Here is a 24907-nt window from a genome sequence, read left to right on the forward strand (position 1 = left end):
AAAAAAGGCCAGGCGCAGTGGCTCACGCCTGTAATTCCAGCACTTTGGGAAGCCGAGGCAGGTGGATCACGAGGTCAGGAGATTGAGACCATCCTGGCCAACATGGTGAAACCCCATCTCTACTAAAATACAAAAAATTAGCCTGGTGTGGTGGCACATGCCTATATAGTCCCAGCTACTTGGGAGGCTGAGGCAGGGGAATCGCTTGAACCGGGAGGCAGAGGTTGCAGCGAGCCGAGATCGTACCACTGCACTCCAGCTTAGAGAGAGAGCAAGACTCCGTCCCCAAAAAACAAACAAACAAAAAAAGATGAGCATGGTGGCAAGTGCCTGTGGTTCCAGCTACTCGGGAGACTGAGGTGGGAGAATCACCTGAGCCCAGGAGGTTGAGGCTGCAGCGAGCTGTGATTGCACCACTGCACTCTAGCCTGGGCAACAAAGTTAAGACCCTGTTTCAAAAATAAATACATAAAGAAAAAATTAAATAAGTAGATAAATAAAATAAAGTATATTAATTCTAATCCCCCCTAACCCTGAGGCAGGTATTATTATCTCCATGTCACAGATGAAAAGTTAAGTGTCTTGTCCAAGGTCACACAGACAACAGCAGAGACAAAATTTAAATTCAAAGCTCAAACTTTTTTCACTTTACCAGGATGCCATGTACCAATGTTACATGACTGAAAATATCTAATTACTCCAGTCCTTAGAGGATTCAAATAAAATGCCCAATCCTCCATTGTACATAGAGGAGAGGAAATAGAGCTATTTGGATTCCTTACAGCTTTTCTAAAAATGAGGGATTTTAGAGGACACATGGCAAAGTGTTCCAAATATGCTGCAGACATGTGTCCCTGCCAAAGCAGCACTATCAAGCTGACACGGTTTGGCTGTGTCCCCACCCAAATCCCGTCTTGAACTGTCGTTCCCCAAAGCCCTCCAGGTCGTAGGAGGGACCTGGTGGGAAGTCACTGAATCACAGGGTGGTTTCTCCCATTCCACTCACGTGACAGTAACTTCTCACAAGATCTGATGGTTTTATAAGAGGCTTCCCCCTTCGCTCAGCTCTCATTCTTCCTCTCTCCTGCCACCTTGTGAGGAAGGATGGGTTTGCTTCCCTTTCCACCATGTTGGAAGTTGCCTGAGGCATCCCCAGCCAAGCAGAACTGTGAGTCAACTAAACCTTTTTCCTTTATAAATTACCCCGTCTAAGGTACTTCTTCATAGCAGTGTGAGAACAGACTAATACACAAGGCTCGTGTGCAATAAACAGGATGAAGAATGGTAGTGAGACCAAACCCAGTTGCACTACATTGTTAAACAATTAACGGACATTTTATGAGTCCTCGCCTCCACTACAATCAACAGCACTCTAGAAGCAGGCAAAATGAACAGTCGCCAGCCTCGCCTCAACTATAATCAACAGCCCTCAACTACAATCAACAGCACTCTAGAAGCAGGCAAAATGAACAGTCGCCGGATTCAACTTGACAAAGGCAAGCCAACCTTGACCTCTGCACTAGATGTAAGAAATCCTGGTTGGGAAATGACTGTGAGCCCGAATGAAAACTCTGCCCCTACAAAAGGCTTTTCTAACAACTCGAGTCCAGGGCTGCCACACAGATCATGGTGTTGACGGCACTCCCAGGTCATGCCCAAACCACAGCAATTCCTGAAGTTTAGTGTTATTTGAAGACACGCTGAAAAGTACAACGCAAAAAATAGTAACTGAAAAGAAACAAAAACCGTCCAGCCATTCTTGGCCACTAGTGGGAAACTTTGAGGCCATGCTTTAAAAGCTCAGTCATCTCAGCTGTGATACGTTCCAGCAGAAGGAAGCAAGGAGCAACTGCCATTTTTTTCCAAACTCTTTGTGGTCCCTTTAATACTAATACCATTCATTTTCTTCCATTTCTGTCAATCGATGGGCTTCGTTTTCCTCCCGAGAGAATGAGAGAAAGGACCAATTTAAAATGATGGAGGATAAGAATATAAAGTCTCCTTCTAGCGAGCTGACAATGACAAATTCAAAATCCCACATAACGAAGATCGATGCCATGCTGGGAAGTCAGTCTTGGAGAGCAGTTATTTTTGTTCTTTGCACTTGAGGCAGGGTCCCCAGGCTGCAGTGCAGTGGAGCCACCACAGATTTGCTGTAGCCTCAAGCCCCTACAATCCCCCACCTCAAACTCCTGAGTAGCCAGGACTCTAGGTTTGTGTCACCATGCTGGACTAATTTTTTTTTTTGGTCGTTTTTTTTGAGATGGAGTCTCACTCTGTCACCCAGGCTGCAGTGCAGTGGCGCCATCTCAGCTCACTGCAACCTCCACCTCCCGGGTTCAAGTGGTTCTCCAGCCTCAGCCTCCTGAGTAGCTGGGACTAAGGGCACACACCACTGCATCCGGCTAATTTTTGTATTTTGAGTAAAGTCCAGGTTTCACAATGTTGGCCAGGCTGGTCTTGAACTCCTGATCCCAGGTGATCCGCCCACCTCCACCTCCCAAAGTGTTGGGATTACAGGCGTAAGCTACCAAGCCCAGCCTATTTTTGTTCTAATGCTTGAATTGCATAATATGCTAATTTTGAGGAAGAAAAGCAAGGAACACTTTCTCCTTGGAAGGCAATGTACTTTGCTGCTTTAGTTCATAAATCTTTATATCTCTATGTAACAGTGAAGAAGGCAAGTATTAATAGCCTCCTTTTTTGGTGAAAATCAAGACATGGAAAGAAGAAGAAACACAGCCCCTGACGACATGCACGGACAGGCAGAAATCCTATGTTGTGGGTCTGGCACTTTGCGCTGAAGTGAGGAGGAAGAAAGAACAGGAAGCCTCCGACGGCACGTCACACGGCTCCGAATCCACCCCATTCCACCTTTGCATCTACAGCTTGAATGAAGACACAGAAGGCATGTCTGGCAAATCTGCTAATGACAAAGTGGGAGGTCATCAAGGTTCCCAAAGGTCCTGATGGGATAAACAATCGAGCAGAACTAGTGGGATGAACGAAGGCTGAGACACACACAGTCTGACAATTTCAAACAATCTCTTGCACAAACAGAGGTGGAGAAAGTTTAGATGAAAGTCATATGAAGAAAGGCCTGGGACAGTACTGCTCACAGACGTGTTTTGTTTGGCCTTTGCAGTGTTTGGCCTTCACAGTGTTCGTGAAAAACACTAAGCCAATGGTTAACAATTGTGAGAGTCACATGAAAGTCCGGATTTCCGGCTTCTCTTAAAAAACTGATAGATTTGGCAGTTCCAGGTCTGCATTCAGACATGACAACAGCTGGTTAGAATTCACCTGTGACCATCCCCTCAGGACAGGGCATTCACTCCCCTGGATGTATCCGGACACACACTAGCCTGCTTACACCATTTAGGTTACTTTCCTAACTCTGTGGACATCTGTTTGCAACCCTTGACCTGGGGGTTTCAGGTGACTGCCAACTCAATAGAAGCCAACCATGTAATACAGCTGCCAAAAATCTCAGCAAATCCTAGGTAATGGAAGAACAGTGTCTAAAATCAAAATTCTCACCAAATCCAAGGTAATGGAAGAACAGTGTCTACAACTGGTGGCCCTTAAGTTTTGAAGAGTCATAGACTCCTTAGGAAATCTAGAAAAATCAGTAAGTTTTCCTCTCATAAATATGTCTAGACGTACAAAAATTTACAGTTAATTTCAGGGAGTTGACAGACACTCTGAACCCCCAGTCCCTAAGTTAATGAGCTCAGCCCAGAACAAGGAGGTCGACGGTCTCATTGTATGTTGACACAGCACGTCCGCTCCTGGGAGTCACATTTTAAGAGGGAGGCCGACAAACAGCTATCAAGAGCAAGGATGATAAAGGGTGTGGAGATTACATTATAAAGAAACTAAGAATGGTTAGCCTAGAAAAGGGAACACTTAGGAACATAACATCCATTTTCGATTTCAGAAGCTGTAGTAAGGAAAAGGGATTAGGCTTACACCCGTCCAGCTGGCAGAACTAAGATCAACAAGCAGTTACAATGAAGTCTATTTCACTATTTCACTTCAGTCTAAGAAAGGAGTTTCTCATAACTAAAGCCGTAAAACTGAATTAGTCTGTCCTGCAGACCCACAAAGTAGCAACCTCCTCATCATTGAAAGTATCCAAGCTTCTGCAGGATAAGGAAATGTCAGAGATGTAATGCAAAGGACTCCTGACCTGGGTGGAAGATTGTACTATAATTACCTAATCCTTCTTCCAAAGCGAAGGAGTGAGCAATACAGCACCCCTTCCTTATCAGCAGTTCACTTTCTGAGGTTTTAGCTACCTGTAGTTGACTGTGGTCCAAAAATATTAAATGGAAAATTCCAGAAAAAGACAATTAGTAACTTTCTAATTATGTGCCATTCTGAGTAACGTGATAAAATCTTACACCACTCAATTCTGTCCTGACCAGGTCACAAATCATTCCCCCGCCCAGAACATCCACGCTGAATACAGAACCTGTCTATCAGTCACTCAGCAGCCATCTCGGCTATTACATACAGCTCCAAATCACAAGAGGACTGATGCTGGAATACTGTCATAATTGTGCTATTTTATTTTTAGTTATTGTGGTTAATCTCTTACTGTGCCTAATTTGCATACTAAAATTTATCACAGGTGTGTATACATAGGAAAAAATACAGTATATATATAGTTTGCTACTCTCTGGGTTTCAGGCATCCACTGGGGGTCTTGGAATGTATCCCCCACAGATAAGTGGGGATGACTCGTAATAATTCTCTTCTCCTCCCAAACCTTACTCTTATTCTGATCAAAGAAACAGCTACACTGCAGCCAGGCTCCACTGAAGAGACAGAAACGCGGTGGCTGATCCTCTCCTGTGAGTCTGAGAGCTTACTGACAACTGGTCAACATTTGGCCACTCTTGAAACTTCCCACTGCCGGCTTTTTCCTCCTCTAATCCGCCCCTCTATTCACCGCTCTTTCACCCACATTCAGGCCATCCATTTTAATTCTTGGGAAGCTGCCTAAATTTCATAGCATATCACATCACGTACTTGTTGAACTGACTCATCCACAAAGTTTCAAACATGTGGGCATTTAATTAAAGCTTTTGACTGATGATTTCAACAGATAAAAATGGGGAAGATTCAGTGCCATATAAACTTTGTAAGAGCATCATCATCCGGTTAGCAGAGGTTACAGACTAGACCAGTTCAAGCCGGCCCACATAGGAGGTGGTCAAAAACCAAAGACTCTCCAAATGTTTAGCAGAATTTATCCAAGCGGCTGGTATTTCAGAAACTTCAAGAAGCTCAAGAAATGACCTAATTATGTCTTCAATATTTAAATCATTCCTTACCCCCAAATAATTTTTGAGTCAAAAACATTGCTTTTCAAAAGGAACTTTTCTGCTAAAAATGTCAATTAAGACACCATGAACGTGAAGTAAACACTTTCCCCTTATTTACAGATTAAGAAGCACATCTAGCTGGGCGTGGTGGCTCACGCCTGTACCCAGCACTTTGGGAGGCTGAGGCGGGTGGACCATGAGGTCAGGAGTTTGAGACCAGCCTGACCAATATGGTGAAACCCTGTCTCTACTAAAAATGCAAAAATTAGCTGGGCATGGTGGCATGCGCCTGTAATCCCAGCACTTTGGGAGGCCAAGGTGGGCGGACCATGAGGTCAGGAGTTTGAGACCAGCCTGACCAACATGGTGAAACCCCGTCTCTACTAAAAATACAAAAATGAGCCGGGTGTGGTGGTGTGCGCCTGTAATCCCAGCTACTCAGGAGGCTGAGGCAGGAGAATCGCTTGAACCCGGGAAGCGGAGGTTACAGTGAGCCGAGATCACACCACTACACTATACCCTGGGTGACAGAGGAAGACTCTGTCTCAAAAAAAAAATAAAGAAGCAAAAAGCAATCTAGGCTGGGCATAGTGGCTCATGCCTATAATCTCAGCATTTTGGGAGGCCGAGGCAGGAGGATCACTTCAGGCCAGGAGTTCAAGACCAGCCTGGGCAACACAGCAAGAACCCATCTCTACCAAAACTAAAAAATAAAAAATAGCTGTGTGTGGTGGCACAGGCCTGTAGTCCCAGCTACTTCGAAGGCTGAGGTGGGAGAATCACTTGGGCCCAGGAGTTCAAGGTTACCGTGAACAATGATTGCACTCCAGCCTGAGCAACAGGGCAGGACCCTGTCCCTAAAATAATAATAATAATAAATATAAATTAAAAAGCAGCACATCAGTTCTGGTTAAACACAATCAAGATTAAATTTATAAAAGGAAAACCTCCTTTTGTACATGTTGCCACTCCCTTCTGAGTGTTCTTCAGAAGCTTAGGAAGCAAGTGCTGAAAGCAAACTTCTCTTCTGTTCCAGGGAAGAGGGGAACGTGGGGCCTCTTGACCTATAAAACTCAGTATGTTGGAACATCCATAATTCCACCAAGTCTGCGCCAGTCAAACAGACTCCTTTTAGCAAACCAGCCAGCCAGGGCTGGAGACCAAGGCGTTCATCCCTAGGAGCTGACAAGGACAGGACCCAAGAGCTCCTTGGAAAAAAAAAAAAAAACCTTCTACTTCAGTATGCATTACAAACTGCTGGAAAAGACAGATGGGGGCATGACAGGAAAAGCAATTATTTCTTCTGGGCTTCCTTTCTGTCTGGATTCTAAGGAGACGAATACAAAATTCCATCACAGATTGAAATGCTATCTAAACATTCTTGGAAATGTGGTCCTGCTCTCTGAAATACGACCTGCTCTGCCGCGGCAGCCTGCAACCCATCAACACGGGACGGGGGAGAACGCGACATTCCGCCGACTGTCTAATTCGGGTCTGACTCTGCAATACTGCTAGCTTGCAAGAGTCCAGAACCACAGGATGAAACGTAAATAACTAAAAGATATACATCTATTATACACAGCATGACCCAACAAAAAATGCTGATGAATCACTCGCTACTTTCACATTCTTGAAATTTTAAACATCCATGACTCCTGTATTTTAAGACTTCTAGTGAGCCATTCTAAATGTAAGCTCAACCACACTGAACAAGTAGTGTGACTATTCCCAACAGTAGCAAGTGGGGACTCTTCACGCACAAAGCCAGTTTTAAATCACTTTTAAGGAACACCCACTTGCTCATCAAAATGATGTTTTTATGATAAAATGTTTTTGTTTATTTATAATTAATAAACAATCTTAGACAAAATATCCAATATACTTGCATAAAATGTTGGGGGGGGGGTTTGCTGTTGTTTTTGGAGATGGGTTCTCACTCTGCCACCCGGGCTGGAGTGCAGCGGCACCATTACAGCTCACTGAAGCTTGTACCACCATATCCAGCTAATTCTTTTACCTTTCTGCGGAGACGAGTATTGCTATGTTGCCCAGGCTGGTCTCAAACTCCTGGCCTCAAGTCATCCTCCTGCCTAGGCATCCCGAAGTGTTGGGATTACAAGCAAGAGCCATTGTGCCCAGCTCAGCTGAATAAAATGTTATTGCACGTGGCCTATGTGTAGTGAAATACAAAGATGACAAAGACACAGTTCTTACCTTCCAGGAGCTTATAAACATCAAAGGGATGAGATTTGTTCTCTAGTAAGTCAAGGGAGACCCCAAAAGCCAAATGAAAAGTACAAGAATAGGGCTGTGGGATTTATGGAGAAAGGATATCAAGTGACACTAGAATCTATTTTCTCCTCTGTAAAATGAGGGGAGTGGCCCAGATGAGTTTTAAAGCCTTTCTAATTCAAAATTCTGATTCCTTAATGTATTCAGATGAAGTCGACAGAAAACGTTGTCAAGAAACTAGTATCTGAGCTGGCCCTTGGATGGGTAAGATTGGGAAATGCAGCTGCTGAAAGAGATAGAAGGAAAAGCATTTCAAGCACAAAAGAGTCTAGAAGCACAGGCCCAGAAAGCACAGGCGTGCTCGTGGAGCACAGAGTCTTCGGTGCAGACAGAATACAACAGGAGGCAAAACTGGAAACGGAGACCAGAATTTTGAATGCCAAGCAAAGGAATTTGAATTTTTTTCTTTCTTTCTTTTTTTATTATTATTATTTTTTTAAACAGAGTCTCACTCTGTTTCCCAGGCCGGAGTGCGGTGGTGTGATCATGGCACATTACAGCCTCGAACTCCCTGGCTCAGCTGATCTTCCTGTCTCAGCCTCCTCAGTAGCTGGCTACAGGCACAGGCCACCACCATGCCCAGCTAATTTTGTACTTTTTGTAGAGACGGGGTTTTGTCATGTTGCCCAGGATGGCCTTGAACTCCTAGGCTCAAGTGATCTCCCCGCCTCTGCCTCCCAAAGTGTGGGGACTGCAGGTGTGGGCCACCATGCCTGGCCTTGGATTTCATTTGGTGGTCAGAGCTAACGCGGTGTCTGAAGAGGCAGACACTACGACCAAACACAGACTAGGACAGCTAAGCAGCAGAGTGCAGCTGGAGGGCTTGAGGCCAGCCGGTCCCTCTGCAGGACCCCTCTGCAGGTCCCATTTACACAGGCCTCATCTGCCGAAGAAACCATGCTTCATGTAATACAGAAAAGACGAGGGAACAAGACCTCGACAGACAAGACGAGGGAACGAGGACTGAAAACCATGCAAGAGTCCAGAAAACAGGAACACTTCTAGGAACCCAATGTGTCTACACACAAATTCTGAAGATGACAAGAAGGCCAACTACTCACAAACAGGCCAAAGGAAACTGGCTATCACATGGAAAGTGACTATGAAGTGGAAAAAAAAGTGATATAATGTAGCAAAAACAGACAGATGGGAAAACTACAGATGTAAAAGAAAGAGACTCCTAACATCTGTAAACGACTAGCAGAGGAAACAGAATTATCGGAGATCTGGAAATCTCAGCACAGGATTATCCTCCTCCCACTCCAAATCTGGGCAGCAGGATGGACATTTGTAGAAATTAGCTGTCCTAAAAAATGTCCAAGAGGAGAAAGCACAGCACTGAAGTGACTGCAAAGGTGCAGTCCTGACCTGAGTTAGTGCTGAGAAGGGAGGACAGGACGTCCTCCCTTAGGCGAGAGAGGACGGCTAGAAAGGCACGCTCAGCACTTCCATTCAGACAGCCGTTCTGAAATACAACGCCTCAACAGAAGAACAGAATCGAATGAAAAGCGAAATGGTTCACAGGTAGCATCTGGCCCCTCAAGTATTAAAGAGTATCTCCCCCCACACACACTTTTCCCTATTCCCTCCAACAGCCTCCTCAACCAGATCCAATAAACTTCCAAAACTTTTTTTTTTTTTTTGAGACAGTCTCACCCCTGTCGTCCAGGCTGGAGTGCAGTGGTGTGATCTCGGCTCACTGCCACCTCTGGCTCCCGGGTTCAAGTGACTCATGCCCCAGCCTCCTGAGTAGCCTGGGTTAGAGGAGCGCACCACCACACCCAGCTAATTTTTGTATTTTTAGTAGAGACAGGGTTTCGCCATGTTGGCCAGGCTGGTCTCGAACTCCTGGCCTCAAGTGATCCACCTGCCTCAGCCTCCCAAAGTGCTGGGATTACAGAAGTGAGCCACTGTGTCCAGCCAACTTGTAAAATTTTTAAATGAATCTTGAGCTACCTGCCTGCTGGCAAAGTGAGGTGCGAGGAAATCATAACTCTGTCAGGTTACTATCTTTTGCGGTTCCAAGAGTAATAGCAAAACCCCAACAATTTAGCTGACCAATGCAGCAACCTCTTTTAGCCACAGCCCACAAAATAAAAGAGGGCACAAGAGATACCCAGCACTAAGGAGAAAGACAAGGAAGCTCCCGTGTTCTCGTCTGGCCTCGAGTGGGTGCCACAGTACACAGGCCTGGTCCAAGGGACACTGAGTGACAGCACATGGCTGCTCTGGGCGCCTGCCCTGCCCTGTCCTGCCATGTCTGAAACGGATCAACTGGAAAGTGCTCTGCGGGAATTGCGAGAAGGCACGTCGATGTTTTGGTCATCTGGTTGTCGGGAGAAACTGGGGGAGCACAGGTAATAGGAAGGAATAAGTTACTTACTTGCCGTCCATCCTGCCCCACGTTCGTCTGGCCTCTTACAACAGTTCGAATATTGTCATCCAGTCTCCTAGCAAAACAGTTCAAGGATACAGTCATTCAAATACTCTTTATTCTAGGCTGACCAAAGGAAAAAAATAAAAGAGTAATGTATCCATCAACTTCTGCAGACTGCACCTAAACGTCCCCAAAACCAAACATGTGTGAGTGACATCAGGAAGGAGGAGGGCAGCCACAGCCGTGTGGGAGGCCAAGCCCAGCGCAGACTGACGCATCGCCTTGTTGTTAGAAATGGCTATTTTCACTTCACAGTCGGAGCTGTCTGAAAAGACTAATAAAACTTGCAGGATTTTTCATGGTGTAAATCAGGAATGACAAAGTTCCTAAACCTTTATGTGAACACGCCAGAGAACTCAAATTACCTTACACACAATCCCTTTCTCAGTCCCCTTATGAGGCAGAAAGAGCCAGGGCGATAGACAGAATCAGTGCTTCCCACTCCAGGCCCTGATCATGCAATCTACGTCTGAGGCAGATCGACAGCTTCCAGCTCCTCTGCCCCCACGGTTCACAATGTTTAATCATGGGTCACCACCGAACCCACCAGCAGATCTGTTAGCTGTTATGTGACCAAAGGATACACATGTAAGCCCATCTTCATGTCTAAGCCTTGGGAATACAAAAACAGGTAAATCCATAAAAACAGGGAAATAAAGCCATTAAAAAGCCAGTAGGAGGACAGACAGAATGGCTTACACCTGTAATCCCAGCACTTTGGGAGGTGGAGGTGGATGGATCACTTGAGGCCAGGTGTTCAAGACCAGCCTGGCCAACACAGTGAAACACTGTCTCTACTACAAATACAAAAACTAGCTGGGCATAGTGGTGCATGCCTGTAATTCCAGCTACTTGGGTGGCTGAGGCTTACGAATTGCTTGAACCTGAGAGGCAGAGATTACAGTGAGCCAAAATCACACCACTGTACTCTAGCCTGGGTGACAGAGCCAGACTCCATCTCAAAAAAAAAAAAAAAAAATCTAGTAGATGTGGGAGACAGAGGCAGGCAGATCGCTTGAGCTCAGGAGTTCGAGAACAGCCTAGCCAACAAGGCGAAACCCCATCTCTACAAAAAATACAAAAATTAGTGAAGTGCGGTGGTGTGCACCTATAGTCCCAGCTACTTGGGAGGCTGAGGTGGGAGGATCGCTTGAGCCCAGGAGTTCAAGGCTGCAGTGAGCTGTAACTGCACCACTGCACTCCAGTCTGGGGCACAGAGTAAGACTTTGTTTCAAAAAATAAAAATAAACTGAAAAAAAGAAAAAAAAAATCTGTCAGAAAAGCTTTTGCCTCCTTCTATAATTACAAAAGCTGTTTTGAATAGACTCTGTCACAGCTTCCTTCCTTTTGTATGAATAACTGAGGACTGGCCAAGAATTGAGTTCCTTGCCACAAAGTTCACATGGATAAAAGAATTATATGACCAGGTGTGTAATCCAGCCTGTAATCCCAGCACTTTGGGAGGCCAAGGCCGGTGGATTACTTGAGGTCAGGAGTTCAAGACCAGCCTGACCAACATGGTTAAACCCCGTCTCTACTAAAAATACAAAATTTGCCAGGCGTGTAATCCCAGCTACTCGGGAGGCTGAGGCAGGACAATGACTTGAACCCGGGAGGTGGAAGTTGCAGTGAGCCAAGATCGCACCACTGCACTCCAGCCTGGGCAATGAGCAAAAATCCGTCTCAAAAATAAATAAATAAATAAATGAAAATTTAAAAAAGGAACTATATTACCATCTATGGCAAACTTGAGATTCCAGTGCTCTCACAGAAAAATGTGATCCAGAATGTGATTAACTAAATTAACAACATACTTTTCATTAATGATGAACAATCACACAATGTTACTTACCTTATTTTCAGCCTAATTTTGTTCACGACTTCGTCTATGTTCGCCAGAGACTACAATAAAGAAGAAAGAGTGCCCAGCTGTTAGTCCACTTCCTGGAATTCCCCTTTCCCAGGGAAATGATGTGCTCTAACAGCTACTTATGAAAGCTCAAAAACTTTAATCACGTGGTATGAGCTTTGCTTTAAAAAAGTAAAGCAGTAGTTGGAAGGTACTGGCAAATCTAGCCCAGCCCCTGTTTTTTGTCAATAAAGTTTTATTGGAACACAGCCGCGCCCATTCACGTGCGTCCTGCCTCCGGCTGCTCTTGAGCGACAGTGGCGTTAGGCAGTTGTGAAAGACACTGTAGAGCCGCAAAGCCTAGAATATTCACTACCTGGACCTTTGTAGAAAAGTTTGCTGACCCGCGGTATATGTGATTGTGACGAATTCAAGTAACAAAATACAGCAACGAAAATGAATGAACACACACCACCATGGATAAACATTACTAACGGAACGGGGCACAAAAAAAGCCGGACGCAAGAGGACATAGGATACGATTTCACTAACATAATTCTCCTGTGTTAGAAGCCAGGACTGTGGTTATCTCTGGGGGAAGGTAGTGACAGTGAAGACGCAAGGAAAGGCCTTCTGAAGTTTTTTTAAATGGTTTATTTCTTGATATGGGTGGCGGTGACATGGCTATGTTTATTTTGTGAAAATTCATCAAGTTGTACCCTTAAGATTTGTGTACTCCTCTGTATTATGTTATACTTTAATAAATACACAAATTTATTTTTTAGTATATAGATTCATTAGAAAAAAGTCTGGAAGGATAAATAGGAGTAGTTGTAATCTATTAGTAGTTGCAGCATTTGTAGCTATAATCTATCAACTATGTATTACAATACGAAAAGAAGGGATTTCAAATTTTGCTTCTTGGGCTGGGTGCAGTGGCTCATGCCTGTAATCCCAGCACTTTGGGAGGCTGAGGTGGGCAGATCACCTGAGGTCAGGAGTTTGAGACCAGCCTGACCATCATGGCGAAACCCCATCTCTACTGAAAATACAAAAAAAAAAAAAAATTAGCCAGGCGTGGTGGAGGGCACCTGTTATCCCAACTACTCAAGAGGCTGAAGCAGGAGAATCGCTTGAACCCAGGAGGCGGAGGCTGCAATGAGCTGAGATCAGGCCGTTGCACTCCCGCCTGGGCAACAAGAGCAAAACTCCTTCTCAAAAAAAAAAGTCTTCTTTTTGTCTGTATTTTATAATTATTGACTATGCACTAGTACTGTGACTATAATAAAGCTTATTATAATGACAAAACAAAGGGATCACTTCTGACCTTAGAGATGAGAAAATGTGAGGAAATGGTGCCCCCTAATGGACGAGATGAGGTACAATTTTACAGTACTATTTTAATTCTAGTTTTCAAAATACAATTTAACAAATCCTCTTTCTCTCTCCCTTAACAAATATTTTATCTCAGAAGGAATTAGGGATATTGCAGGAAATATGTTTATAAATCACTTCTGGCTACCTCTGAGGGGAGGAGGCGGCTAGGTGCCTTCCAGGAGCAGGTCTGGTAAGAGAAACGGGCCCTGAGTGTTTGAGATGTCAGACTGGGTCATCACAGCTCATCTTACTGTGCTGACTAAGCCAACAGTTACTCAGAATTTTCAGAAATCCAAGACCAGCTTGAGGTAAAAATGAATCTCAGGCTGGGCGTGATGGCTCATGCCTGTAATCCCAGCACTTTGGGAGGCTAAGGTGGGAGGATCACTCAAACCCAGGAATTCAAGACCAGCCCAGACAGACCCCATCTCTCCAAAAAATAAAAAAGTTAGCCAGGCGTGGTGGCGGGTGCCTGTAGTCCCAGGTACTCAGGAGGCTGAGGTGGGAGGATCACTTGAGCCCAGAAGGTCGAGGCTGCAGTGAGCCATGTTTGCACCACTGCACTCCAGCCTGGGTTAAACAGCCCTGTCTCAAAAAAAAAAAAAAAAAAAAAAAAATCTTAAACAAGAGAAATTAATTTATATATAATTAATATATACCTATATTTTTGTGTGTGATGGAGACTAGCTGTCACAAGGCTGGAGAGCAACGGCACGATCTCAGCTCACTGCCAGACTCCCTGGTTCACGCCATTCTCCTGCCTCAGCCTCCCGAGTAGCTGGGATTACAGGCACGTCCCACCAGGCCCAGTTAATTTTTGTATTTTTAGTAGAGATGGGGTTTCACCATGTTAGCCACGATGGTCTCGATCTCCTGACCTCGTGATCTGCCCGCCTTGGCCTCCCAAAGTGCTGGGATTACAGGCATGAGCCACTGTGCCTGGCCAAGAGGAAAATATTTCTAATATCATTTTATGATAGCAAGTATTTTTATAATATCAAATAGCCCACCTTTAAGATGGCAGCTCCCTCTGTCACCTAGGCTGGACTGCCGTGGTGCTTACTGTAACCTCAAACTCCTGGGCTCAAGCAATCCTCCCACCCCAGCCTCCTGAGTGGCTGGGAACACAGGTATGTGCACGAAGCCTGGCTAATTTTCCTATTTTGTTATAGACACAGGGTCTTGCTATGTTGCCCAAGCTGATCTTGAAGTCCTGGCTTCAAGCAACGCTCCCGCTTTGGCCTCCCAAAGCCCTGGGATTACAGGCATGAGGCAGCGCACCTGGCCCTATAATATCATTTTTATAATATAATGAATGTAACTATTAAAAAGAACAGAGGCCGGGTGTGGAGCTTATGTCTGTCCTTTGGGAGGCTGAGGTGGGTGGACTGCTTGAGCCCAAGAGTTAGAGACCAAACTGGACAACACGGTGAAACTCCGTCTCCACAAAAAATAGAAAAATTAGCCAGTGTGGTGGCACACGCCTGTAGTACAAGCTACTTATGAGGCTGAGGAGAGAAGACTGATTGAGCCTGGGAGTTGCAGGGCACAGTGAGCTGTGATGGAGCCACTGCACTGCAGCCTGGAAGATGAGTGAGAATCTCAAAAAGAAAAAATAAAAAAAAATTAAAATAGGCCGGGCGTGGTGGCTCACGCCTGTAATCCCAGCACTTTGCAAAGCCGAGTTGGGCAGATCACAAGGTCAGGAGTTCGAGACCAGCCAGGTCAACATGGTAAAACACCGTCTCTACTAAAAATACAAAAAAAAATTAGCCGGGCGTGGTGGCAGTTGCCTGTAATCCCAGCTACTCGGGAGGTTGAGGCAGAAGAATTGCTTGAACCTGGGAGGCAGAGGTTGCGGTGAGCCGAGATCACACCACTACACTCCAGCCTGGGCAAGAGAGAGACTCCGTCTCAATAAATAAATAAATAAATAAATAAATAAGAAGAGAAAGAAATATCCTAAAGTTATAATATTTGATTATTAGGTGGCCCTTGGGTGACTGTTTTTCCTTCATTTCCAGGCTTTCTGTTGCGGGGGCAAAAGCGAAAGGCTGCCAGCATTTAGTGTGGGTCTCTTAGGTAACAACTGTAGGCACTTCACAGGAATGATTTCCCTCAATCCCCTCTGCCGTGCCAGGCACACTTTTCTCCTCTTCAATGTTAAGACTGGGAAATATGAAGCCCCGCGCGGTGGCTCACGCCTGTAATCCCAACACTTTGGGAGGCCGAGGTGGGTGGGTTGCCTAAGCTCAGCAGTTCAAGACCAGCCTGGGCAACCTGGCAAAACCCTGTCTCTACCAAAAATACAAAAAATTACCTGGGCATGCTGGTGCACACCTGTGGTCCCAGCTACTCGGGAGGCTGAGGTGGGAGGATGGCTTGAGCCCGGGAGGCAGAGGTTGCAGTGAGCCGAGATCACACCACTACATTCCAACCTGGGTGACAGAGGGGGAACCCGCCTCAAATAAAAAAACACATCACAAATGTGCTCTGAAAGGACAGGTGCTTTGCCTGAAGCTGCAGAGATCCACTTTCTTACTCTATAATCTACCTCTAACGCAATGGTTCTTGACCTAATCTTCCTGCGCCCCAAGACACCCAACAGCTATGACACACCCACTCCCATCAGTTCAGTGTCTGGCTATGACAGCGATCCTCACCAGGGCTGGGGGCCTCTCCTGGAGTTGCGGAAAAGCCCTGTGGGAACGCACATTGGCTGGGCAGAGGGGTTTATCTTAGCTTTGAGAATCACACATCTCGTTTAGTTATAATGTGGCTGTACAGTTTTAATTGTTTAATTTTTAAATGTTTTAGTTATTGAAAAATATTTCCTGATTCTAAAGGTAATTCTTGACAATTAGAGAAAATAAGTCATCTGCACACCACAGTATGACCACAATCAGAATTTTTGCATATTGCCTTCTACTATGAAACTATCTAGCTATACAAAAATAAACTGGGATAAGCAATTTGGCATCTTTTTTATTATCTTCATTTTTTTTTTTTTTTTTTTGAGACGGAGTCTCGCTCTGCCGCCCAGGCTGGAGTGCAGTGGCCGGATCTCAGCTCACTGCAAGCTCCGCCTCCCGGGTTCACGCCATTCTCCTGCCTCAGCCTCCCGAGTAGTTGGGACTACAGGCGCCCGCCACCGCGCCCAGCTAGTTTTTTGTATTTTTTTTTTTAGTAGAGACGGGGTTTCACTGTGTTAGCCAGGATGGTCTCGATCTCTTGACCTCGTGATCCGCCCGTCTCGGCCTCCCAAAGTGCTGGGATTACAGGCTTGAGCCACCGCGCCCGGCCTATCTTCATTTTTTTAAAGGCATGATCTCATTCTGTCGCCCAGGCTGGAGTGCAGTGGCACGATCTCAGCTGACTGCAACTTCCACCTCCCAGGCTCAAGCGATTTTCCTGCCTCAGCGATCCACCCGCCTTGGCCGCCCAAAGTGCTGGGATCGGAGAATAGAGCCGTGAGCCGGACCTTGGGTTTTTTCTCTTAACAACACAGATCCAGAGCATTTCTGGGGTCACCAAAAACTCTTTAGAAACCTCCCCATTTCACTCTTTTCTCAAACTTCCTAAGTATGTTAGCTTTATATTAGTTTTTCATAAATTTCATTTAGTTTCCTCTAATCAAACTTCCAAATGATGATTTTCAGTTTAATTAATTAATCAGGAGATTTAAAAGGTTTTCTCGACCACTGTCACCAAACTTGGCTACTATTTAAAGCCCCACAGGCACTCTGCTGCATGGAAAATCCAGGCTCCTCTCAGACCTGGCCCGGTGAAACAGAAAGAGGCATCCATTCCACGCCACCCGACAGGCTCCAGACAGCCACAGACACACAAATACATCCACTCCTCGACAGGCTCCAGACAGCCACAGACACACAAATACATCCACTCCTCGACAGGCTCCAGACAGCCACAGACACACAAATACATCCACTCCTCGACAGGCTCCAGACAGCCAGACACACAAGTACGTCCACTCCTCGACAGGCCCCAGACAGCCACACACACAAGTACGTCCACTCCTCGACAGGCTCCAGACAGCCACACACACACAGGTACGTCCACTCAACAGCAATGTATTCTTACCCTCCTCCTCACGGTAACACTAAATTCACTCTTGATACACTGAACTCTACTTTAAACCATGTACACTCATAATTTACAAGTGTTTACTGTAGGTCCATGAGGTATACAGACGGTTTTTGCCCAAGATCTAACACTAGTTAAATTATAAGCTATTCCACTACTTTCTACTACCTTTTCATTAAGATCCACGGGAATCTGGCTTGGTAGATGACCTGCTAAGTGAAACTCTGAGACTACAGAAGTAAAGACAACCCTATTTCACAAATTTCCTAAGTTACTCTAAGAGACGTGACTATACATTAGCATATACACGGGGCACAAGTAGACAAGACAGAGAACTGAATCTGCGGAACGACAAATATCCTGAGTTTTCAGTAGTTTTAAAAAAATACAGCATATACACAAACACCACAAGAGGTGAGAACCTGGTGGTTTCCTACATAATTTTCAAATCTAACACATCTTTTTGTTTTGGTGAATCAGCAACTACTATCTTTATCGTAGCTATTCCCAAATGTCTATCTCCAGCTAATTCCTAAAATTCCCCTTTCATACAAAATGATGAGCTATAAAGGCTTTTTGTGAAATCTCAAAAAAGACAATCACACAGTATATCGTCTTTTAAACTTTATTTTAAAAATCAGTATGTCCATTAAAAAAAGTTTGGAAGGATCTGCCAAGATAGTCACAATAACGGGGATCATGAGCTCCACACGCAAATACCCAAGTACTTATTTCCACCCGGATGACCTGAGTATGCTCAAACTCGGGCTCACCCTTACACCCCACTCCAGCCCTACTTGCCACTGAAACCTGCTCTTTCTCCTTACACCCAGTAACTGGGTAAAGCGTAAAGCTGCCAGTGCCCACCCAGTCAGCCAAATCTGGCTACCTAGAAACCAAAGTTCCAAATCCTTAACTTACGGTCATGCACAGTGGCTCAAATCTGTAATCCTAGCACTCTGAGAGGATGAGGCAGGAGGGTGGCTTGAGGCCAGGAGTTCAAGACCAGTCTGGGCAACACAGCAAAGCCCAGTCTATTAAAAAAAAATTAAAAATCAGCTGGGGCTGGGCATGGTGGCTCACGCCTGTAATCCCAATACTTTGGGACGCCGGGGTGGATGGATCATGAGGTCAGGAGATCAAGACTATCCTGGCCAACATGGTGAAACCCCATCTCTATTAAAAATACAGAAATCAGCTGGGTGTGGTGGTGCGTGCCCGTAATCCTAGTTCCTCAGGAGGCTGAGGCAGGAGAATCACTTGAACCCGGGAGGCAGAGGTTGCAGTGAGCCAAGATCATGCCATTGCACTCCAGCCTGGGGGACAATAACGAGACTTTGTCTCAAAAAAAAAAAAAAAAGAAAAAGAAAATCAGTTCTGTGAAAAATATTTGGGCCAGGTGCTGTGGCTCACGCCTGTAATCCCAGCACTTTGGGAGGCCGAGATGGGAGGATCACATTAGCTCAGGAGTTCGAGACCAGCCTGGGCTTTGTAGTGAGATCTTGTTTCTACTAAACAATTTTTAAAATTAGCTGTGTGTGGTGGCATGCGCCTGTAGTACCAGCTACTCAGAAAGCCAATGTGTGGGGAGCACTAGAGCTCAGGAGTTCAAGGCTGCTATGATTGTGCCACTGCACTCCAGCCTGGGCAACAGAGTAACACTCTGTTTTAAAAAAAAGGAAGAAAGAAAAAAAGTATTTCACTGAGAGGCATGTGGTCTCCAAAAAACTGGCGACCATAAGCCTAGAACACAGATCTTCCAGGATCCTTGCTCTCCCTCCTCAGCCTCATCTGTGAGTCTCTGTTCACGGTGCACATCCTGTGTCTCCTGTTTCTGCGCCTTGGTCCTATGTTTAGAAGGGCCTTCTGTAGTGTCCAGCCCTACGGGGTCTTGTGGGTTTTCTCTTTGTGTGCGGAGACGAGGGATTATAGAAAGACAGACACGGAACTAAGCAGTAGTAGGAAAGACAGCTGGGCCCAGGGGACCACCACCACCAGTGCGCGGAGTCCAATAGTGGCCTCGAATGCCTGGACGCACTGCTATGGATTGCATACAAGGCAAGGGGGCAGGGAAGGGAGTGTGAGTCATCTCAACTGATGGATAAGGTCAAGCAAGTCACATGTCCACGTGACAGGGGGCCCTTCCCTTTGTGGTAGCTGAAGCAGAGAGGGAGGACAGCATATGTCAGCATTTTTTCTATGCACTCATCAGAAAGATCAAAGACTTTAATGCTTTCACTAATTCTGCTACTGCTGTCTTCTAAGAACTTAAAAGGAGGAGCCAGGTGTACAGACGGAACAGGAAAGTGGACCAGGAGCGTGACCATTGAAGCACAGCACCACAGCGGGACATTTAAGCCTCCGGATGACTGCGGGCAGGCCAACTGGTGGAGCAGACTGTTCTCTAATTTCCCCAGGGAAAGGGAGACTCCCTTTCACAGTCCGCTAAGTTACGGGTGCCTTCCCAGGCACTGGCGCTACCGCTAGACCAAGGTGCCTTCAAACGGCCCTTATCCAGGCGTGACAGAGGCTCTCACTCTTGTCTTCTGGTCACTTCTCAATGTTCCTTCAGCTCCTAACTCTGTATGGCCTGGTTTTTCCTTGGTTATAATAATGAAACAAAGATTAATACTAAAGACTAATGATTGATAATATCCATATATAATCATCTCTATATCCTATTTCTATTATAACTTTTCTTATTCTAACTATTTCCTTTATCATATTGGAAGAGGTTGTGCCTTCAGTCTCTTCCCTCGGCACCTGTGTTGCTTTCCGCCCATACCTTCCTTCCCTCATCATCCTGGAAGAGACACCTGGCTGCTGGCTCTGTCTAGAATACTGTCCTGCCAGACTGCTGCAAGCTTGACTCCTCCCTGTCCCTCAGGTCTCAGTTTAGAAGGAACCACCTCACAGAGAGCTTCCCGTTAAGCTCCTTTATCTAAAGGACCTCCCGCCCATGCATCACGCTCTGTCAGGGAACCTGCTTGGGATCACAGCCACCATGTTTGATCATCTACAGTGTATCTGTTGATTTAGTTCTTGTCTTCCTCCCTACACTAGACTCCATAAGACCAAGACCAGATCTGTCATGTTTACATTTCTCCCTGGTTTCTAAAAATAGTACCTGACACTTAGTAGACATTTAATAAACGACGGCTACGTTTTACTGAATGAATACATGAATGAATCTCTCAAGCTCGGCAGACAGGCTACCTCCTCTCTGAAGCTGTCATTTTCCTTGGAAGAACTGGTCTTTGTTTCCTTACCGCACCGTCCCATCGTCACTTCCGGCATTCACCAGGGTCTCCCACCACTTGACCCTGCACACCTCAAGGGCATGGACTGGATCTTATTCATCTCTGTACCCCCAGCACCTGGCACAGTGACTGACAACACATGACAGGCACCTACTGAACAAATGCTGTCTGAAGAAATGAAAACTAAGCGGGACTCTCGCTGCCCTTCTCCCAACTCTGCTGCTTCCAGTTCTGGTCTACTCCTCACCCAAACACCCAAAAAACAATTTGGAAAGAAAATCCATCTCTAGGCCGGGCGCGGTGGCTCAAGCCTGTAATCCCAGCACTTTGGGAGGCCGAGACGGGCGGATCACGAGGTCAGGAGATCGAGACCATCCTGGCTAACACGGTGAAACCCCGTCTCTACTAAAAATACAAAAAAACTAGCCGGGTGAGGTGGCGGGCGCCTGTAGTCCCAGCTACTCGGGAGGCTGAGGCAGGAGAATGGCATAAACCTGGGAGACAGAGCTTGCAGTGAGCTGAGATCCGGCCACTGTACTCCAGCCTGGGTGACAGAGCAAGACTCCATCTCAAAAAAAAAAAAAAAAAAAAAAGAAAATCCATCTCTATAGGCAAATCATCGGACAAAAAATAATAAAACATAAAGCCTAAAAATTTGTCTCTTGAGGCCGGGCACAGTGGCTCACACCTGTAATCCCAGCACTTTGGGAGGCTGAGGCGGGTAGATCACGAGGTCAGGAGTTTGAGACCAGCCTGGCCAACATGGTGAAACCCCATCTCTACTAAAAACATAAAAATTAGCCGGGCGTGGTGGTGAGTGCCTATAGTCCCAGCTACTTACAAGGCTGAGACATAAGAATCACTTGAACCTGGGAGGCAGAGACTGCAGTGAGCCGAGACCATGCCATTGCACTCCAGCCTGAGTGACAAGAGCAAAACTCCATCTCAAAAAAACTAATAAATAAAAATAAAAATTTACATCTTGAAATAGAGGTGAAAGTGGCTTCATGATTCTGGGCTTCTCCTGCCTGCCTCACCCCCACCTTTCCCTACTACATTATAAAAATCCCTTCCACTTTCCATTACAACAGAAAATCTGGGAGGACTCTCACAACCTAAGGGTACAATTATTATTAATATGTTCACTATACAACGAATCCCATTCCAACACAGTGTAGCTCACTGCCCCAAGTGGTGACGATGGAGTTTGATTTGAATTTGACTCTCCCTTGTTTATCAAAGGCCGGTAGATGATCTAGTGTAGCACGCAAAGCATGACACTCAGGATGCACCAGAAGCCGCTGAAAGGAAGGAAACCTGAAACTCTACTTACTTGCTCTGTTGGGAACAGGGTATTGATATACTCGACAGCATTGAAATCTGCTCGATCTAGAGGGTCCTGGCTTGGAAACACCTATATAGAAAGAGAGATTACATATAAAAACAGGTAGTATACCGTAAATATATATATATAATTTTAATTTGTCAATTAAAAGGAAAATAAAAAGGGCCAGGCATGGTGACTCAAACCCGTAATCACAGCACTTTGGGAGGCCAAGGCGGGTGGATCACCTGAGGTCAGTCTCTACTAAAAATACAAAAATTAGCTGGGTGTCGTGGTGCACACCTGTAATCCCAGCTACTCAGGAGGCTGAGGCAGGAGAATCACTTGAACCCAGGAGGTGGAGGTTGCATGAGCCAAGATCACACCGCTACACTCCAGTCTGGGCGACAGAGCAAGACTCTGTCTCAAAATAAAATTAAATAAATAAATAAATAAATAAAAATAAGGCTGGGTGGATCGCTTGAGCTCAGGAGTTGGAGACTGGCCCGGGCAACATGGCGAAACCACATCTCTACAAAAAAAATTAGCTGGGTGCCATGGCACGTGCCTGTCGTAGTCCCAGCTACCTGGGAGGCTGGGGTGGGAGGATCACCAGAGCCCAAGAGGTAAAGTTGCAGTGAGCCGAGACTGTACCACTGAACTTCAACCTGGGTGACAGGGTGAGATCCTGTCTCAAAAACAGTCCACCTCTGAGAAATATAGCTAACTCCCTAACAACCTGAAGAACATGCAACAAGGAGGATGATACAAGCGGCCAAATTATCTGCTGGACACTGGGTCTCACCAGCTTGATAGACTTGTAACTGTGGGAAGCAACTTCATCTCTGAAGAAGCCTTCCAAAGAAATACAGAGCCAAAGAATCCAAACGTCTTCTAAGACAACTGTTAGAAAAGCTGAAGCCTTCTACCATATCAAGGGGAGGTAGATGAGAAGCAACACCCTGTCTCAAACACACACACACACGTACACACATACACACACACCTCTATAAATGGGACAATACATTACTTAGTACAGTGGCAGGCCCACGGTAAGTATTAAGAGTCAACATATGTCAACTACTGGTACAGTGGAAATCATGTTTAACTTAGACACGAACCCGGGAAGCGGAGCTTGCAGGGAGCGGAGACTGCGCCACTGCACTCCAGCCTCGGCGACAGAGCGAGACTCCGTCTCAAAAAAAAAAAAAAAGAAAAGAAAAGGGCTTCTCAGGGGGCCATTAAATAAGACATGATGGAATTGTCCATTTCCTCAATCATAAATCCCTTTCTTAAATCATAAAACTTCATGACAATTCCTTTAAGGGAGATTTTCTCCCTTTATCAGGAGCAATACCCTGCAGTATTAGAAATCACTATTTCTGACGGGGTGCAGTGGCTCACACCTGTAATCCCAGCACTTTGGGAGGCCGAGGCGGGCAGATCGCCTGAGGTCAGGAGTCCGAGACCAGCCTGGCCAACATGGTGAAATCTCATCTCTACTAAAAATACAAACATGAGCCGGGCGTGGTGGCGGGCTCCTGTAATCCCAGCTACTCGGGAGGCTGAGGCAGGAGAACCGCTTGAACCCGGGAGGTGGAGGTTGCAGTGAGCTGAGATGGCACCCCCGCACTCCAGCCTGGGCGACAGAGCGAGACTCCGTCTCAAAAAAATAAAATAAAATAAAATAATCCCTATTTCTAATATCATTAGCCTTAAAAATTCAATAAACTTGCAAAGGGAAGAGGTCCTGCTGGCAGGGCCGCGCGTGGTGCCTCACGTCTGTAATCCCAGCACTTTGGGAGGACGAGGCGGGCAGGTCACTTGAGCTCAGGAGTTCGAGACCATCCTGGCCAATACGGTGAAACTCCCGTCTTTACCAAAAATACAAAAATTAGCCGGGCGCGGTGGTGGGCGCCTGTAATCCCAGCTACGCGGGAGGCTGAGACAGGAGAACCGCTTGAACCCGGGAGGCGGAGGTTGCAGTGAGCCGAGATCGCGCCACTGCACCCCAGCCTGGGTGACACAGCGAGACTCCATCTTAAAAAAAAAAAAAAAAGTTCCTGCAGGGAAAGGAGACCCCTTGGGAGTATTCTCCGACCTCACCCAAACGATTCAACGGTAGGAACTGTCAACCTTTTAAGAATGGTAACGATGTCGTTTTTCAACCCTTTCTCTCTGCTCTGCCATCCGCGTCAGAAATCAAAGCCATGCCCTCCCCCCAGTTCCAAGCCACTCGCGAGGGGCCGGCTTGCGAAACCGCGGCGCTGGCACGAGCCTGGTAAATGCATGAAGCCCCCACAGTCCCCAGAATCTGAAGATGCCACCCAAGGCCCGCATTCTCCTCGCGCCGTCCTCTCTCGGCGCACAGTTCCTTTTCCCCAAACCCACCAGGACCCCCGCCCTCGCCAAAGACAATCGCAGCCTAGAGAGGGTTCCCCTTCCTTTCCTTCTGATTCAGACACCCCTTCTCACCCGGGCCACCTCCCCACTTCACTTCCCTGCTGCCCCAGCCCCGGCCCTCCGTCCACCCGCCGCGGCCTCCCCAGCGCCCGCGCTCGCGTCTCCCCTCCCGAGGGGCGGAACGCTCACCTGCTCGATGGCCAGCTGCACCTCGGGCGTGAGCTGCAGCACGGCTTCCAGCTCCTCCACGAACTCCAGTTCCTCCTCCTCCATCATTCCGCCACCCGGCCCCCTGCCGACCCCCGCCGCGAGCCCCACTCAGGCCTCCAGCCGCCCCCCAGGCTCCAGCACGCCAACCCTCTCGCTGCAGCGATCGGAGAGCCCGGCTCCGTTAGCCGCTCTGTCGGCCGCTGCGGCACTTCCGGGAGGCCAGGGCACTTCCGGGACCGGGGAACTGTGGGATCGCGGCGGACGGAGAGGGGCTGCGTTGCTGTCAGGTCCCGGGTCTCCCCGGCAACGCTTTGCCCC

At 46.6% G+C, this 24907-nt stretch overlaps 1 protein-coding gene across 3 annotated transcripts in view; it reads right to left on the reverse strand.

Moving 5' to 3' along the window:
• Window positions 1-24802, reverse strand: part of VPS53 (VPS53, GARP complex subunit) — a 164038-nt gene extending 139236 nt beyond the window's left edge. For all 3 annotated transcript variants that reach the window (XM_025363020.1, XM_025363018.1, XM_025363021.1), the window contains exons 1-4: window positions 24569-24802; window positions 21986-22066; window positions 11915-11964; window positions 10009-10075 (exon numbers count right to left, since the gene is read on the reverse strand). In XM_025363020.1, coding sequence (XP_025218805.1) covers window positions 10009-10075; window positions 11915-11964; window positions 21986-22066; window positions 24569-24655 — 285 coding nt within the window. In that variant the 5' untranslated portion in view covers window positions 24656-24802. The remainder of the gene's footprint in view (window positions 1-10008; window positions 10076-11914; window positions 11965-21985; window positions 22067-24568) is intronic.
• Between the last annotated feature and the right edge of the window lie 105 nt (window positions 24803-24907).

The sequence above is a fragment of the Theropithecus gelada genome, chromosome 16 (genome assembly GCF_003255815.1).
Source record: "Theropithecus gelada isolate Dixy chromosome 16, Tgel_1.0, whole genome shotgun sequence".
Taxonomy (NCBI): Eukaryota; Metazoa; Chordata; class Mammalia; order Primates; family Cercopithecidae; genus Theropithecus; species Theropithecus gelada.